General features: G+C 39.4%; 1 protein-coding gene and 1 long non-coding RNA gene across 5 annotated transcripts; one reads left to right on the top strand and one right to left on the bottom strand.

Annotated features, from left to right (window-relative positions):
• Positions 1-1,492: 1,492 nt before the first annotated feature.
• Positions 1,493-13,287, bottom strand: LOC117816825. Of its 4 annotated transcripts, none has more exons than XM_034689190.1 (8): positions 13,111-13,287; positions 11,344-11,487; positions 10,683-10,796; positions 10,327-10,482; positions 8,493-9,279; positions 7,932-8,036; positions 2,805-2,873; positions 1,493-2,607 (listed from the first exon to the last, which is right to left on the bottom strand). In XM_034689190.1, exons 1-8 carry the CDS (start codon positions 13,111-13,113, stop codon positions 2,381-2,383), a joined length of 1,605 nt encoding a protein of 534 aa, XP_034545081.1. In that variant the 5' UTR covers positions 13,114-13,287; the 3' UTR covers positions 1,493-2,380. The 4 variants fall into 4 exon arrangements, with proteins under 4 accessions (XP_034545081.1, XP_034545079.1, XP_034545078.1 ...); XM_034689188.1 differs by having other exon boundaries at positions 1,493-2,191; positions 2,367-2,607; positions 8,493-10,482; positions 13,111-13,278; XM_034689187.1 differs by having other exon boundaries at positions 8,493-10,482; positions 13,111-13,274.
• LOC117816826 lies at positions 2,628-4,058 on the top strand. The gene is made up of 2 exons (XR_004632021.1): positions 2,628-3,459; positions 3,893-4,058. It is a non-coding gene; the product is annotated as an uncharacterized LOC117816826 (long non-coding RNA).
• Positions 13,288-16,156: the final 2,869 nt, after the last annotated feature.

Below are 16,156 nucleotides of genomic sequence, written 5' to 3'. Positions count from 1 at the left end.
TAATAATAATAATAATAATAATAATAATAACAATAATAATAATAGTATTTATAGTAATAGTATTAATAAAATAGTATTAATAATAATAATAATAATAATAATAATAATAATAATAATAATAATAATAATAATAATAATAATAATAATAAAAGTAATTAGTTTGATTTGATAAAAATTAAGAATAGATAAATAAACCAATAAGAAAAAAAAAAGATCTTATAACTAAACAGTAAATATACATGGCCATGATAATACTAAAGGTAATAATATCCGTAGAACTTATCATAATTCTTTGTATCATTTACACATTGACCTTAACCAACATCATCTCCGCCCTTTCCGCTCACCCGAAAGTCCCTCCAATTCCCCATGCTCCCTTTTTTTTTTTTTTTTGTCTGTTTATTTTATATATATACATATATATACACACACACATACATACACACACTTATATATATACATATATATATATATATATACATATATACACACACACACACACACACACACACACACATACTTGTTTCTGCTAACCCATGGGGACGCCTGTCCAGGAGCTTACTCATGGGGACACTGATTTCTAAATGAAATAGAGGCACAGTTTTAACTCACAATTGTTCATCCTATTTTTTTATATTTTTTTATTCCCAAAAACCTACAAAATTTCTCACATTTACAAAGCTTAATTTTGTCAGGTTTTTCTATTCTGGTGGGGACGCTCCAATTGTGTATTACCACAAAACACCACCAGGTGGTAATGTTACAGATTTGTCTCTCAAGGATTTATTAATGTACTCTTACAATTCTGTATAAGGTAAGCAATACAATCAATAAAACATTATTGAAAAAGAGCGAATGTGTCTATATAGAATATATATATATATTGTATTTTTAACTCCATTTTTACATTGACCATTAACTCTTGTATTTGTATACTGACTAAAGATCTGCACATTTTAGAATTGACTCAATAATGTAGAAAGAGCTTAATTTCAAACTTGTATTCCAACAATATTGCACAATAAAACAGCTCTAAATAAATACTGTACTTAATAACAGTACCACAACAGTATACTTTAACTGTACCTTAGCTACGTTTGCAGGGTGTTTTTACTGTTTTTGTTCCTATGTGTGTCCGGAGATCCTAACCATGGTCGCATTGTTTACATACGAGATCAGCTGTTAGCAGCCTGTAGCATGGCTACATGATGCGAAACGATGCTAGGCCCAATGTTCCCTGCAAGCTGAGGAGGAGGCAAGGACGACGTGCTGGTACTGAGGTGCAAGCTAAGAAAAGACGACATGGACCTGTCCTTCCACCCACCGTTATGGGGACTGTAAGATCTATCTACGATAAGGTGGACCAGCTAACCCAGCACCAGAGGGAATACTGGCAGAGTAGCATCATGCTAACAGAGCTAACACCAGACATGAACGCCACATTGGAAGGATTTCACCTGCTGTGGGCGGACAGGATACAGGAGAGCCAGACTGATCACTGTAAGAGTTTATTGCACTACAGTACACTTAAATACAAACAGTAGTGTAAAAAATGTTATAGACACATTCACAGACAGTAGGGGTGTCCAACCCTGCTCCTGGAGAGCTAACTTCCTGTAGAAACCATAAAACATGCAGCTAGTTAGCTGATCTACGGTATAAAACATTTAACAAACAGAAATGTTTATTTGCACTATAACACATTTAAATACAAACAGTAGTGAAACAACTGTTATAGACACATTCACAGACAGTAGGGGTGTCCAACCCTGCTCCTGGAGAGCTAACTTCCTGTAGAAACCTTAAAACATGCAGCTCGTTCGCTGATCTACGGTATAAAACATTTAACAAACAGAAATGTTTATTTGCACTAACTCATTTAAATACAAACAGTAGTGTAACAACAACTATAGACACATTCACAGACAGTAGGGGTGTCCAACCCTATTCCTGAAGAACTACCTTCCTGTAGAAACCTTAAAACATGCAGCTCGTTAGCTGATCTACAGTATAAAACATTTAACAAACAGAAATGTTTATTTGCACTAACTCATTTAAATACAAACAGTAGTGTAACAACAACTATAGACACATTCACAGACAGGGGTGTCCAACCCTATTCCTGAAGAACTACCTTCCTGTAGAAACCTTAAAACATGCAGCTCGTTAGCTGATCTACAGTATAAAACATTTAACAAACAGAAATGTTTATTTGCACTAACTCATTTAAATACAAACAGTAGTGTAACAACAACTATAGACACATTCACAGACAGTAGGGGTGTCCAACCCTGCTCCTGGAGAGCTAACTTCCTGTAGAAACCTTAAAACATGCAGCTCGTTAGCTGATCAACAGTATAAAACATTTAACAAACAGAGCCTACCTTTTCTTCATAGACTCTCGCTTTGCAGCATCTATACGGTTTTTGACATAAAACTTTACTCCCTCCCAACTCCTCCTTTTGAGGGCTGTTTGTGAAGTGTCAATGCACTGGAGACACCGGGCTTTCCCAGGGACTGTCCCGGAGCTGATGCAGTCCATCAGGGTTTTTTCCACAGCCTGGATCTCTTCCTCCGTCCACTTCTGCCTTGTGGGTTTTACTGTAACTGTAGTCATTTTATTTATCAATTAATAATTTATCACTATTTTTCATTACATTTTCCTCCATTTTTCAATTCACATTTTCATCACCTCCATTTTATCAATTAGTTTTTGTTAATTCAACCCCTGACATTTTACAAGAGACACTAGAAAACTTCGAAAATGCTTCCATTTTCTTTCCAGTTATGAGGAATATGATTACCTTTGACTTCACGTGGATCATGGATTCGTCCAACTTCAGTGGTGGACTTTCTTTTCACTCCCGATTTTTCTGTAAACACAAAGGCTTTAATACTCTCTACTAGCAGAGCAGAACAAACTTATCATATTGCATGAGAGGTCGACCGATTCATCATTTAAACTGATTAATTGACCCCGACAGGACATATTAAAAACTATGGTTATCTGTGGAACTGGGCTCTAATAGTGGTCAGACGGGACATACAGTAGATCTCCGGTTAGCATAGAGGCTCCATACACAAAGTCAAGGTAATGTGGAGCTTAGATCATTTATATTTAAATTAAATTAAATATAAGTTTACTTTATATAAGACCGCGTATTCATAATATAACTGCCGCTCTGCCGAAAGAGGGAGGGGGGAGAGCTGGCACTCAGAGCCTCCAGCAGTAAATGCACGTACCCGCTGAACAGCTGATTTACATGACGCAAGCAAACAGCGGATTACGATGGAAAACAACGGGTTCTTTGAAAATACAACAGACCTAAGACGAAGACAACGACCTTTCACTACGCCTGAAACACTGGAATTACTAATTAGGACTTCCTGAAGACTTATCGTAAGACCAGAAGATTCAACCTGAACTTGACTGAGATAATGATTCAGCAGATTGGAATAGTATGTCATCTTTATATTGTGTTTGATTACTTATTGACTTGTTGTGAAATGTTTAGAATAGTGTTAATGCGTTTTATTTCTCTAAACCATCTGCTTATTTACTTACACCAGCGGCATAGAGCCAAAATGGCGTCTACTGGCCTTCACTACAGTGTAAATGCTGCATCTTTATGTGCAACTGTTGGTACATGATACATTACTGCCCTGAGAGCTTTATTTTATAACTACAAACGTTTATGGGCTACTTTTATGGTCCTCACCAGGTCATTTAGTGACATTATATAGTATGTTCTAAGAATATTTTACTATTTCTGGTGACTATTAGAGCTAATATGCTGTTTACTGTATGTTTTCAGGAACAATGTCACAACTATAGGCCAGTGAATGAATACATTTATGTTTTAACAGACTTTTTTCTCCTTTCTTGTTTCAGTAATGAAGATGAGGATCGTTATGACGAAGATGATACACCAGGGCCATGTTTTACTCATCAGATTCCTATAGCTCTGTATGGGCAGCTGCATCATTTCAAAGGAGATATTCGGTCTGAAAGTGTAAAGTTTTATTAGACAGAAATAAAATCTTTCAATTATGCTCTACTCCATCTTTATTTACTGTGACTCAGTGACATCTATACTGATGCTACAGAAATATGTAAAGAGTTATAATGATACCAAGATTGTTCATATAGACCTTGTAGTTTCAGAGATAAACTCTATTCACTTTGGGCATGTCATTTTCCAGCATGGGCCTAAGTTAGAGGACTAGGGATGAAGAGGTTAATGATTTGTAATAGTGGATAAAGCAGTAATTCACTTTTTAGATAACATACTTATGGTTGATTCTTTGATGCTGAGGTGTGAAGTGTTTCCTAGAAATTAACCTATTCTGAGGTGGCCCGCCATAGTCTAGTTTGTCCCACCGCAGTTTCATAAAGAACAAAAAATATTTTTCTCTTCAGCTGGAAATGGAGAGAGGCTGAAAATGAGTGAGAGAAGCTGAAAATGAGGGAGAGAAGCTGAAAATGAGGGAGAGAAGCTGAAAATGAGGGAGAGAAGCTGAAAATGAGAGAGAGAAGCTGAAAATGAGAGAAGCTGAAAATGAGGGAGATGAAGCTGAAAATGAGGGAGATGAAGCTGAAAATGAGAGAGAGAAGCTGAAAATGAGGGAGAGAAGCTGAAAATGACAGAGAAGCTGAAAATGAGGGAGATGAAGCTGAAAATGAGAGATGAAGCTGAAAATGAGAGAGAAGCTGAAAATGAGGGAGATGAAGCTGAAAATGAGAGAGAGAAGCTGAAAATGAGAGAGAAGCTGAAAATGAGAGATGAAGCTGAAAATGAGAGAGAGAAGCTGAAAATGAGAGAGAAGCTGAAAATGAGGGAGATGAAGCTGAAAATGAGGGAGAGAGGCTGAAAATGAGTGAGAGAAGCTGAAAATGAGGGAGAGAAGCTGAAAATGAGGGAGAGAAGCTGAAAATGAGGGAGAGAAGCTGAAAATGAGAGAGAGAAGCTGAAAATGAGAGAAGCTGAAAATGAGGGAGATGAAGCTGAAAATGAGGGAGATGAAGCTGAAAATGAGAGAGAGAAGCTGAAAATGAGGGAGAGAAGCTGAAAATGAGAGAGAGAAGCTGAAAATGAGAGAGAGAAGCTGAAAATGAGAGAGAGAAGCTGAAAATGAGAGAGAGAAGCTGAAAATGAGAGAGAGAAGCTGAAAATGAGAGAGAGAAGCTGAAAATGAGAGAGAGAAGCTGAAAATGAGAGAGAAGCTGAAAATGAGAGAGAGAAGCTGAAAATGAGAGAGAGAAGCTGAAAATGAGAGAGAGAAGCTGAAAATGAGAGAGAGAAGCTGAAAATGAGAGATGAAGCTGAAAATGAGAGAGAGAAGCTGAAAATGAGAGAGAGAAGCTGAAAATGAGAGATGAAGCTGAAAATGAGAGAGAGAAGCTGAAAATGAGGGAGATGAAGCTGAAAATGAGGGAGAGAAGCTGAAAATGAGAGAGAGAAGCTGAAAATGAGAGAGAAGCTGAAAATGAGGGATATGAAGCTGAAAATGAGGGAGAGAAGCTGAAAATGAGAGAGAAGCTGAAAATGAGGGATATGAAGCTGAAAATGAGAGAGAAGCTGAAAATATGAGAGAGAAGCTTAAAATGAGGGAGAGAAGCTGAAAATGAGAGAGAGAAGCTGAAAATGAGAGAGAAGCTGAAAATGAGGGAGATGAAGCTGAAAATGAGAGAGAAGCTGAAAATGAGAGAGAGAAGCTGAAAATGAGAGAGAAGCTGAAAATGAGGGATATGAAGCTGAAAATGAGGGAGAGAAGCTGAAAATGAGGGAGATGAAGCTGAAAATATGAGAGAGAAGCTTAAAATGAGGGAGAGAAGCTGAAAATGAGGGAGAGAAGCTGAAAATGAGGGAGAGAAGCTGAAAACGAGAGAGATGAAGCTGAAAATGAGAGAGAGAAGCTGAAAATGAGAGAGAGAAGCTGAAAATGAGAGAGAAGCTGAAAATGAGGGATATGAAGCTGAAAATGAGGGAGAGAAGCTGAAAATGAGAGAGAGAAGCTGAAAATGAGAGAGAGAAGCTGAAAATGAGGGAGAGAAGCTGAAAATGAGGGAGAGAAGCTGAAAATGAGGGAGAGAAGCTGAAAACGAGAGAGATGAAGCTGAAAATGAGAGAGAGAAGCTGAAAATGAGAGAGAGAAGCTGAAAATGAGAGAGAGAAGCTGAAAATGAGAGAGAGAAGCTGAAAATGAGGGAGAGAAGCTGAAAATGAGAGAGATGAAGCTGAAAATGAGAGAGAGAAGCTGAAAATGAGAGAGAGAAGCTGAAAATGAGAGAGAGAAGCTGAAATGAGAGAGAGAAGCTGAAAACGAGAGAGATGAAGCTGAAAATGAGAGAGAGAAGCTGAAAATGAGGGAGAGAAGCTGAAAATGAGGGAGAGAAGCTGAAAATGAGGGAGAGAAGCTGAAAATGAGGGAGAGAAGCTGAAAATGAGAGAGAGAAGCTGAAAATGAGAGAGAGAAGCTGAAAATGAGAGAGAGAAGCTGAAAATGAGAGAGAGAAGCTGAAAACGAGAGAGATGAAGCTGAAAATGAGAGAGAGAAGCTGAAAATGAGAGAGAGAAGCTGAAAATGAGAGAGAGAAGCTGAAAATGAGAGAGAGAAGCTGAAAATGAGAGAGAGAAGCTGAAAATGAGAGAGAGAAGCTGAAAATGAGGGAGAGAAGCTGAAAATGAGAGAGAGAAGCTGAAAATGAGAGAGAGAAGCTGAAAATGAGAGAGAGAAGCTGAAAATGAGAGAGAGAAGCTGAAAATGAGAGAGATGAAGCTGAAAATGAGGGAGATGAAGCTGAAAATGAGAGAGAGAAGCTGAAAATGAGAGAGATGAAGCTGAAAATGAGAGAGATGAAGCTGAAAATGAGGGAGATGAAGCTGAAAATGAGAGAGAGAAGCTGAAAATGTGAGAGAGAAGCTGAAAATGAGAGAGAGAAGCTGAAAATGAGAGAGAGAAGCTGAAAATGAGAGAGAGAAGCTGAAAATGAGAGAGAGAAGCTGAAAATGAGAGATGAAGCTGAAAATGAGGGAGAGAAGCTGAAAATGAGAGAGAGAAGCTGAAAATGAGAGAGAGAAGCTGAAAATGAGAGAGAAGCTGAAAATGAGGGAGAGAAGCTGAAAATGAGAGAGAGAAGCTGAAAATGAGAGAGAGAAGCTGAAAATGAGAGAGATGAAGCTGAAAATGAGGGAGATGAAGCTGAAAATGAGAGAGAGAAGCTGAAAATGAGAGAGATGAAGCTGAAAATGAGAGAGATGAAGCTGAAAATGAGGGAGATGAAGCTGAAAATGAGAGAGAGAAGCTGAAAATGAGAGATGAAGCTGAAAATGAGGGAGAGAAGCTGAAAATGAGAGAGAGAAGCTGAAAATGAGAGAGAGAAGCTGAAAATGAGAGAGAAGCTGAAAATGAGGGATATGAAGCTGAAAATGAGGGAGAGAAGCTGAAAATGAGAGAGAGAAGCTGAAAATGAGAGAGAAGCTGAAAATGAGAGAGAGAAGCTGAAAATGAGAGAGAAGCTGAAAATGAGGGATATGAAGCTGAAAATGAGGGAGAGAAGCTGAAAATGAGGGAGATGAAGCTGAAAATATGAGAGAGAAGCTTAAAATGAGGGAGAGAAGCTGAAAATGAGAGAGAGAAGCTGAAAATGAGAGAGAGAAGCTGAAAATGAGAGAGAAGCTGAAAATGAGGGATATGAAGCTGAAAATGAGGGAGAGAAGCTGAAAATGAGGGAGATGAAGCTGAAAATGAGAGAGAAGGAGAGAAGCTGAAAATGAGGGAGAGAAGGAGAGAAGCTGAAAATGAGTATAATACCAGCTAATACAAGCAACTGGCGCTCCCAAATTTAAATAAATGCACACATTTTTTTCTTCTGAATACTTAGCCTTTTCTAGTTTTACCATGATCCCTCTCAATAGTTGCCTACATACCTGATAATGAAGTTGAAGGTGAAGATGAAGTAGAAGACGCAGCATCCTTCACAGTCATGTCATCCTCCTCCGAAACTGATGCATCGCTGTCCACAGCCATTGTCTCTGGGAAACATCAACCATATGGATGAAACTATTAGACAGCAGATTAACCCTTTTAGGAAGGCAACATTGCACAAAAAGGGCAGAGGGAAAGGTCCTACATCTTTCTCTATTAAAGCTGGGGTTGGTGTTCAGATTTAGATTTAGGAGTCGTTTTGGAGGAGCTCTGAGGGAGGAGGGGAGGGGTTAGACGGAGTCCTGAGGAAATGCTACATTCAAATTCATGCTAGTTTTCAGAGACTACCAACCCCAGCTTTAAATGCTAGAGGGTAGAATGTTCCAGCAATTATCCACCAATGGAAGCTCCCTACCATCATGTGCTATCTGCTGGTCAAAATACTGCATTGGAGAATTTAATCTACTAGTAAAATTTTTTAAAAGGATGACATTTCTAAAAATGATGGAGTGGTAAACGCCTGTGTGTAAATGAATGTATGTAACTATTTATATAGGCCTAACCTTGTGGATCAATGTTGATTTCATCCAGATTCCTTCCTTTAAATTCAGCCAGTCGTCCTTGCTCCATGGCCATGAGGACTTTACTCACTTTGGCAAGCTGTAATGTGCCTTCAGGCAGCCTGTAATACTGGCGGTGTACTCTGATGTCATGCCCAAGGAAGTCCGCAAGGTCATCCATTTCATTGTCTTTGAGGTTGAGGACCTTGGACATAGTAGCCATGTGCTTTCTGAGTTTGGTAGAGGACAATGCTTCTGGGTGGCTTGCTCCACAGCTTTGAGCAATGTGACGGATGACATCTGATCCTCTGAAGTGACTGAGTGCCTGTGGTCTCGCAAACAGGAAGGGATTCTCATCAGGCACATCACAGTTCTGGCGAGTCTTGACAAGCAAGTTCATGGACGTCATCATATCAGGAGTGAGAAGGATGGGGACCTTTCGTCCGCGTTTTCCCTTTATCTCAATACGCTGGAAGTGCTTACAAAGCTTTTTCTCAAAGTCTGACAAAGCAAGCTCAACATCTGGATGAGTAGTGGAGGTATCTCTTAACAGGAAACCATTAAGGGGCATCTTTGATACTTCTCCTTCTCTTCTACGATTAAAAAGTATCACCTCACAAAGTGTCATTTTCGCAAGTTCTGCCCAGTGCTTCTTGTTTGGTTCTTGTTGGAGTTTTGTTTGGCAGTCCTTCCTTTGTACGTTGAGATGCTCGTGCATTTTTTTAACATCTTCAGCAAAAGGAAGTAGTTGTGGAGCGTTCCATTTTGCCTCACTGAGGTTCCTGAGGGCCTGTGAAGAAACACATTCATTCCATCTTGTGTCACTGATTTGTCTAAACACCTGCACATTGTGAATGGCATTCTCATCACCAGAAATCATTGCTTCACATTCTAAAATCTTGGCTATTTTTTTGATGTTGTGACCCAACTTTAATGCTAAAGATGGTGTTTTATATGTGTTTGTCTCCTCATTCAGGCCAGCCACATTCTTAACTGCCTCTATCACAAGAGGGAAATTAGCCGGCACGAAGAAATCTGTCATTGTCTTTAACGTGCCGTCTTTTTTGCCTTGGAGAACTAGTCGCCCTGTCTCGCGCATCTTTTGTCTGATGTATTCATGTTTTGTGACATCATGTCCATGCTTATTGAAGAGGTGTTCCCCAAACTTCAGTATGCTTTTCTCTTTGCGAACAACGTTTGTAATCTCATCTTCGCGCATGTCTAGCACCATTTTCCAGAACCGTGCATTAATATTGTCTGGAACTGGTTGAGCATATGCACAAAGGGCTTGGACTCTGTTTTTTCCTGGCTTCAAACCTTCGATTTTCTTAGTCAGGTGGCATCTCTTCATGTGCTTCCACAGTAGTTTCCTTTTGAGGTAAGCCTCACAGTTAATACAGTGCATGTAATCACTGGGTTTACCAGGATTACTAGATTGTTGACAGGGTATCACCATTCCTTTTCCTTCTTTAAGGACCTGATTATTATGGGCACGGTTTCCTTTATTTCTCAATAAAGTCAACTGTAATCTTCGCTCTTTAGACCCCTTTGGAAAAGCAACTGCTCTTGCCACTTGTGGTTTATCTTGGTGTTTTGCTTCTAAATGGCGTGCCATTTTGCTGAAAGGCTTAGAGCAAAACAAACAGTGAAACCTTTTATTGTACAGTCTGCCGCCATTTTTGTTCGTCTTTAGCGTCATGACCTTCACATCAGAATCATCAGTTGAAGATGATTCTACAATGACATTTGCAGCGACGGATCTAGAAGGTGCCTTGTGTTGTCTCTTGTGTGGTTGGACTTCTCCTTCCTGAAAGTGAGGTAAAGCTGTCTTCTGTACCTTTCTCTTCTTATCCTTGTGCTGTTTGACATCTTCTGCTGTCCTGTCATCTTCTGCTGAAGTGTCGCTTCCTGTGTCTTCAGAGGTTTCAGGAACATACTCGTCTCCACTGAACTCAGAAATGGATAGAGAGTCATCTGTTGTGTATCCAATCATCTGTTTGTTTAGCCAAAAAGAAAAACATACAAAAAAACTAAGCGTTACATTAAGTATTTTGTCAAATCTAGTTTTACATTTCATACACCATTATGGACCTGCAGATGCACATTCAGCACACCAAGTCTGCCACCACTCGGTCACTGTTAAGAGACTGCACTTATTATATTAGCATGTGAAGTTGAAGCAAATAAACTTACAACTACACTGTCAGTTCTTCTGAGCTCTGGTACACTTGTGTCGACGTCAATTTTAGCTGTAGTGTGGTCAAGGATAATGGTGCTGTCACTGTCACTGGAGCACTCGTATACTCTCTGAAAAATAATAAGAAAAAAATCATTTTTAACAGTGAAAATCTCTGAAGTCCACTCAGAATTAAAGGATAAATAACGCTTTCATGCAAGTTTGCCTTAAATTCCCACTTAACTGCAAAAAGAGAAGCAGATTTCAGGGTCCTACAAACCATCAGTCAGCCTATTAAAACCTTTTTCTCAGGGGCCTCTGTGGCTCACCATGTAGTGCGTGTATGCACACACTATACTGAGCCCCCTGGCCATCCATGCCCTGTGCTGCATCCCATAACTAAGGCTTAACAAACTGCTGAAAGGAAGTGCCCTGCAATCTCCAGGCATCACAACCCCCTCTCCTTCGGTGTGATCAAGTGTTTTGGGACTTTACAATGCTGAAAGATACCACAAAGGGGACTCTGACAAAATTGTGCAGAATTTTTTTTTCTGCAACTGAAGCCATATTTCCTACTGATGAACTTGGTGACTGATTAGGCGCAGGCAGAGGCACATAGAAACAGTTGTGTCTCCTGTCACTCTAAGGTACATTAGAAAAAGGTGTAGTTCAACTAACCGTTGTATCCAGACCACCATGTAAAACCAAGGTGCTCTCCCTCTGCTCCTTTATCTCCTTTGTGTTCGTCTTCTCGTAGTGTTTCTCACACACATCATGATGTGCTTTAAGTTTCTGGAGGCGACGCATGTGACGACTTGGAGCCTGCAAAGCAAAGAAATCTAAGTTTAAAAACATTCTTCATTGTGCAGCCAAATATTTTTTTGTTGGTGGTGGTATTTATGCTTTATTACATAGGCAAACTTAAAAACACAGAAAGGACAGAGCAGAGAAAAGACACTATTATGGCACCTGTATTCACTGCAGTCTAAAAACTGTCACTATCACAGTAACAGAACTCTGCTTCATAGTGAATTCACAGCTGACTACAACCTACCACTAACTACCAACACTGACTGACATGACAAGGATATGACAACTATGAAGCCAACTACTGAAATATCTACAAAACTGAAATCCAAAAAGTCCAAAATAACACAGGGAACACAAAGAACCCAAGAAGGACATACAAACTGAACTCCAGAAAGACAAACAATGATCCAACAAGGGACAGAGGAAACAGAGGAACTAAATACACAGAGTAATTAACACAGGTATGCAGCACAGGACACAGGTGACACAAATCAGGGTAATCAAAAGGAGGGAAACACACAAGGGCAGAAAGTAACTGACCTGGAAACAAAGGGGATTCAGAACTACAAAACAGAGTACACAAGACAAGACTAAGAAACACCAGAAAGTCCAAAAAGAGACATGGATCACTAAACACTCAAGGGACACAAAGAATAACCAATGCAGAATAAACACAGGGAGGAACCAACACATGAAACACAAGGAAAAACTGACATTTGAACTCATGACACTGTCATTGAATCGACTTAAATAGACAGATCCATTTCTTAAAGTATTATGTCTTAACAGTAACACTTCTAACAAAAATAAAAACAATCTTTATCAAAATAATGATTTATTTGTAACATAATTCATATCATAAGAAAAGGGTTAGGGTGTTATTGATTAAGACTTAAAAAATGGATGCAGTCTGATGAGTTATACAGTATATATGGTGACTTATACTAACAACTATAAGTATATGTGTGAGACAGACATATACAGTGTAACGTTATGTCGTTTACATATTTTTTAGTGACTCACGCTGCTGTTCCTGGTGTGTAAAGGCACACGTCTCTCTTAATGGGTGCGCACTGTGCTTCGGGGATCGCTGCACGGTTTTAATAGACTAAATATCATTAATAAGCGTGATGATATGGTGACATAACCTTTTACACTGAAGTAGGCTGTTTAGTAACCACGGTGCCGGCGAATATAACTGCAATCGGCACATCTCTACGGGAAGAAATTTAAAAAAGGCAGGGAGCGGGGTGCAGGGAGGGGGGAGCGGGGTGCAGGGCGGCGGGGAAGCGGGCTGCGGGGGAGGGTGGAGCGGGGCACCATGGCCGCAGTGGCGGTTCAAGTGGCGGTTTTAACCGGTGCCAAAGCTATGCAAACCACCCTTAAGTTATGTGCACATGGTAACATTAGTTAATTGTGATTTGGAGTAATATTAGCATGGCTTCAGACTTGGTTTAATGACTTGACATTGGAACATGCAGGCTTGCTAGCTGCCATGTGTAAACCAACACTAGCTAATGACGTTGCAACAAAACATGAGCTGCTCTTTTCATGCTGCAGTACTAACAGTACGAAGTTAACAGCTAAAAAAGTACTGAATTGAATTATTAACAAGAACTTATAACAATGACTTACCATATCCTCCAACGTAGTTGACGGGTCCGCATGCGACGCAGTAGTGATGTGAGATGGCCAATGGAGCTCATGGCTGTGACCTGTGACCGGAACTCATGGCTGTGACCTGTGACCAGAGCTCATGCTCGTGAGATAGAGAGAGCGCTGGATTTACGACAACGCACCGACCGGGAGAACTCCGCACACACCACAACGACACACCGACGGGCCGGGAATCTTTACAAATGGATGTTAAATTTGATATTCACAAATAAAGAAACATATATTCTATTTACAAGCCCTTTTGATGAATAGATTAGATATTATTTTGCCCTTAAATGATGACACAGGCTGAGTGGGAATCAAAAAAGGGAGCGCTGGATTTCAGATACAGCAGGTCCAGGTGGGGGAGGGGCATGGTCCAGGTGGGGACTTCAGAAGTTAGGTTTTGTGTAATCTGTCAGTTGACTGAGGCTGGGGGGAAGGACAGTGCTGCTAAAAGTCATTTTTTAATTGAGAAAAGTAATTTAATATTATATTGATATATTACAATAAATTACTATATGAATAAATACAGATGTGAATTAAAATATAAAACAAAAAAATACAAAATTCAAAATATTCAAGGGATCAACATAAATAAATAAAAATGTAAATAAAAACATTGAATTAGCACAGATTTAGAGTTGGTTTTTTTTACAGAGGTTATATTGTCATTTCTATATCAATGCCATCATCGTTTGCGTAATGCATGTACAGTGGCAATTAGAAAAGCTAAAACTGATTATTACTTTCTTTCTAATATCGCAAATAATCTGAACAATCCCAAAAAATTCTGGAGTACAATTAAATCATTATCTGGAAAAATCAATTATGTTGAGCTTCCTCCATGCATTGTGAAGGATGAAAAGAAAATTACTGAGAAGACTGAAATGCTTGACTGTTTCAACAGACATTTTGTTTCCTCTGTTTTTTTATTTGAATCCCTACACTCTTCCTGTAGCAGTACTCCCTCTGTGGATCCTGTTAATCAGGCATTACCGAATCAACCTTTTAGCTTTGATGACATTTTAACTTCTCAGGTAGATAAAGCCCTCAGGTAGTTGTACACAACAAAATCTGCTGGTCAAGACAAATTGAAACCCTACTTTTTAAAATTAGCAGCTGACTTCATTGCCCGCCCTTGACGCACATTTTCAACCTCTCCCTAGCAACAAATGTCATTCCCTTAGTCTGGAAATCTGCCTTTGTTTCCCCCCTTCTAAAAGGGGGTGACGCCACTATTTTAAATAATTATAGGCCCATTTCCAAATTATCTGTCCTGGCCAAAGTCCTTGAAACTTTTATCAGTGATCAATTGAAGGAATTTTTAGACAATAACAACATTTTAGCAGCATCTCAATCAGGTTTCAGGAGAAAACACAGCACAGTTACAGCATCTCTTAAAGTTTTTAATGATTTTAGCGACATTTTAGATAATAAGCATTATTTTTATTGACCTGTCTAAGGCCTTTGATACAGTTGACCACAAGTTACTGAAACAACGACTGTGCCTTATAGGATTGTCTGATCATTCAGTCGGCTGGTTTGATAACTACCTCCATGACAGGTCACAATGTGTTCATGTTCATGTATTCATTATTTATATCAACACGATACATCATACTGTTTTTAATGCAAATTTCCACTTTTATGCCGATGACACTGTAATGTATTGCTCTGCACCCACCCCAGATCAGGCCCTGACACAGTTACAAACTGCTTTTGTCGTCACGCAGGAAAAAACATTGGCATCTTCTTATTTATAAATGCATCCGAGGACTACTTCCTTCTTACCTCCTCACATATATTGCACAAAAGAACTCAGGAAGTCATAATCTTTGATCTCAGGATCTTTTATTACGATCTGTTCCGAGGGTCAGGACTGAACTTGGGAAAAAGGCCTTCAGGTTTGCTGCTCCCTCGACCTGGAATGCCAAAAGCATACAAAAGGATCTAAAACTGTCTGACATGATATCTTTGAATGCTTTGAAGCGGTCCTTAAACGACTTTGAGGCTGATGCATCTATCTGTAGATGTTTTTTTTAAATGTCACTCATGCTGTTTTTCTGGAGGTACCTGTTGTGTAGCTGTTGTACGCGTCTGCTATTTGTATTTATGTCTATTGTCTATTTGTAACTCTGTAACTGTGCTGCTGCCTATCTTGGCCAGGACTCTCTTGGAAAATAGATTTTTAATCTCAATGAGCATTTCCTGGTTAAATAAAGGTTATATAGCATTATTTTCTATAAATCTTATTGTTTATGTAACAGGGTTACCGGTTACATTTATGCAAATGTTATGCAGCTTGCTAGGCTCCACACCTTCGATTACTACAGTTAGCCTACTGTTTTGATACAAATACTACCAAGCTGGTCTTGGTGCTTAGTTCAGTAGCAGACAGAGAACAGCTGAGATGCTATTAATATCAGTATTAGCAATAATAAAGACCTGAAGAGCACACAGCAGGGAGACCACACTCAGAAAAACAACCCACAGCACTACGGCACGTAACAGCTAGCTAGCCTCCACACTAGCATTAGCTAAACCTGCTTTAATGTTAGTTATAGCAGCTGGTGAGTCTCCACACTAGCATTAGCTACACCTGCTTTCATGTTAGTTATAGCAGCTGGTGAGTCTCCACACTAGCATTAGCTAAACCTGCTTTCATGTTAGTTAAAGCAGCTGGTGAGTCTCCACACTAGCATTAGCTAAACCTGCTTTAATGTTAGTTAAAGCAGCCGGTAAGTCTCCACACTAGCATTAGCTAAACCTGCTTTCATGTTAGTTATAGCAGCTGGTGAATCTCCACACTAGCATTAGCTAAACCTGCTTTCATGTTAGTTATAGCAGCTGGTGAGTCTCCACACTAGCATTAGCTAAACCTGCTTTCATGTTAGTTATAGCAGCTGGTGAGTCTCCACACTAGCATTAGCTAAACCTGCTTTCATGTTAGTTATAGCAGCTGGTGAATCTCCACACTAGCATTAGCTAAACCTGCTTTCATGTTAGTTAAAGCAGCCGGTGA

The sequence above is a fragment of the Notolabrus celidotus genome, chromosome 8, assembly GCF_009762535.1.
Source record: "Notolabrus celidotus isolate fNotCel1 chromosome 8, fNotCel1.pri, whole genome shotgun sequence".
Taxonomy (NCBI): Eukaryota; Metazoa; Chordata; class Actinopteri; order Labriformes; family Labridae; genus Notolabrus; species Notolabrus celidotus.
Note: the sequence above shows the minus strand (reverse complement) of the source record. Positions and strands in the feature narration are given on the sequence as shown.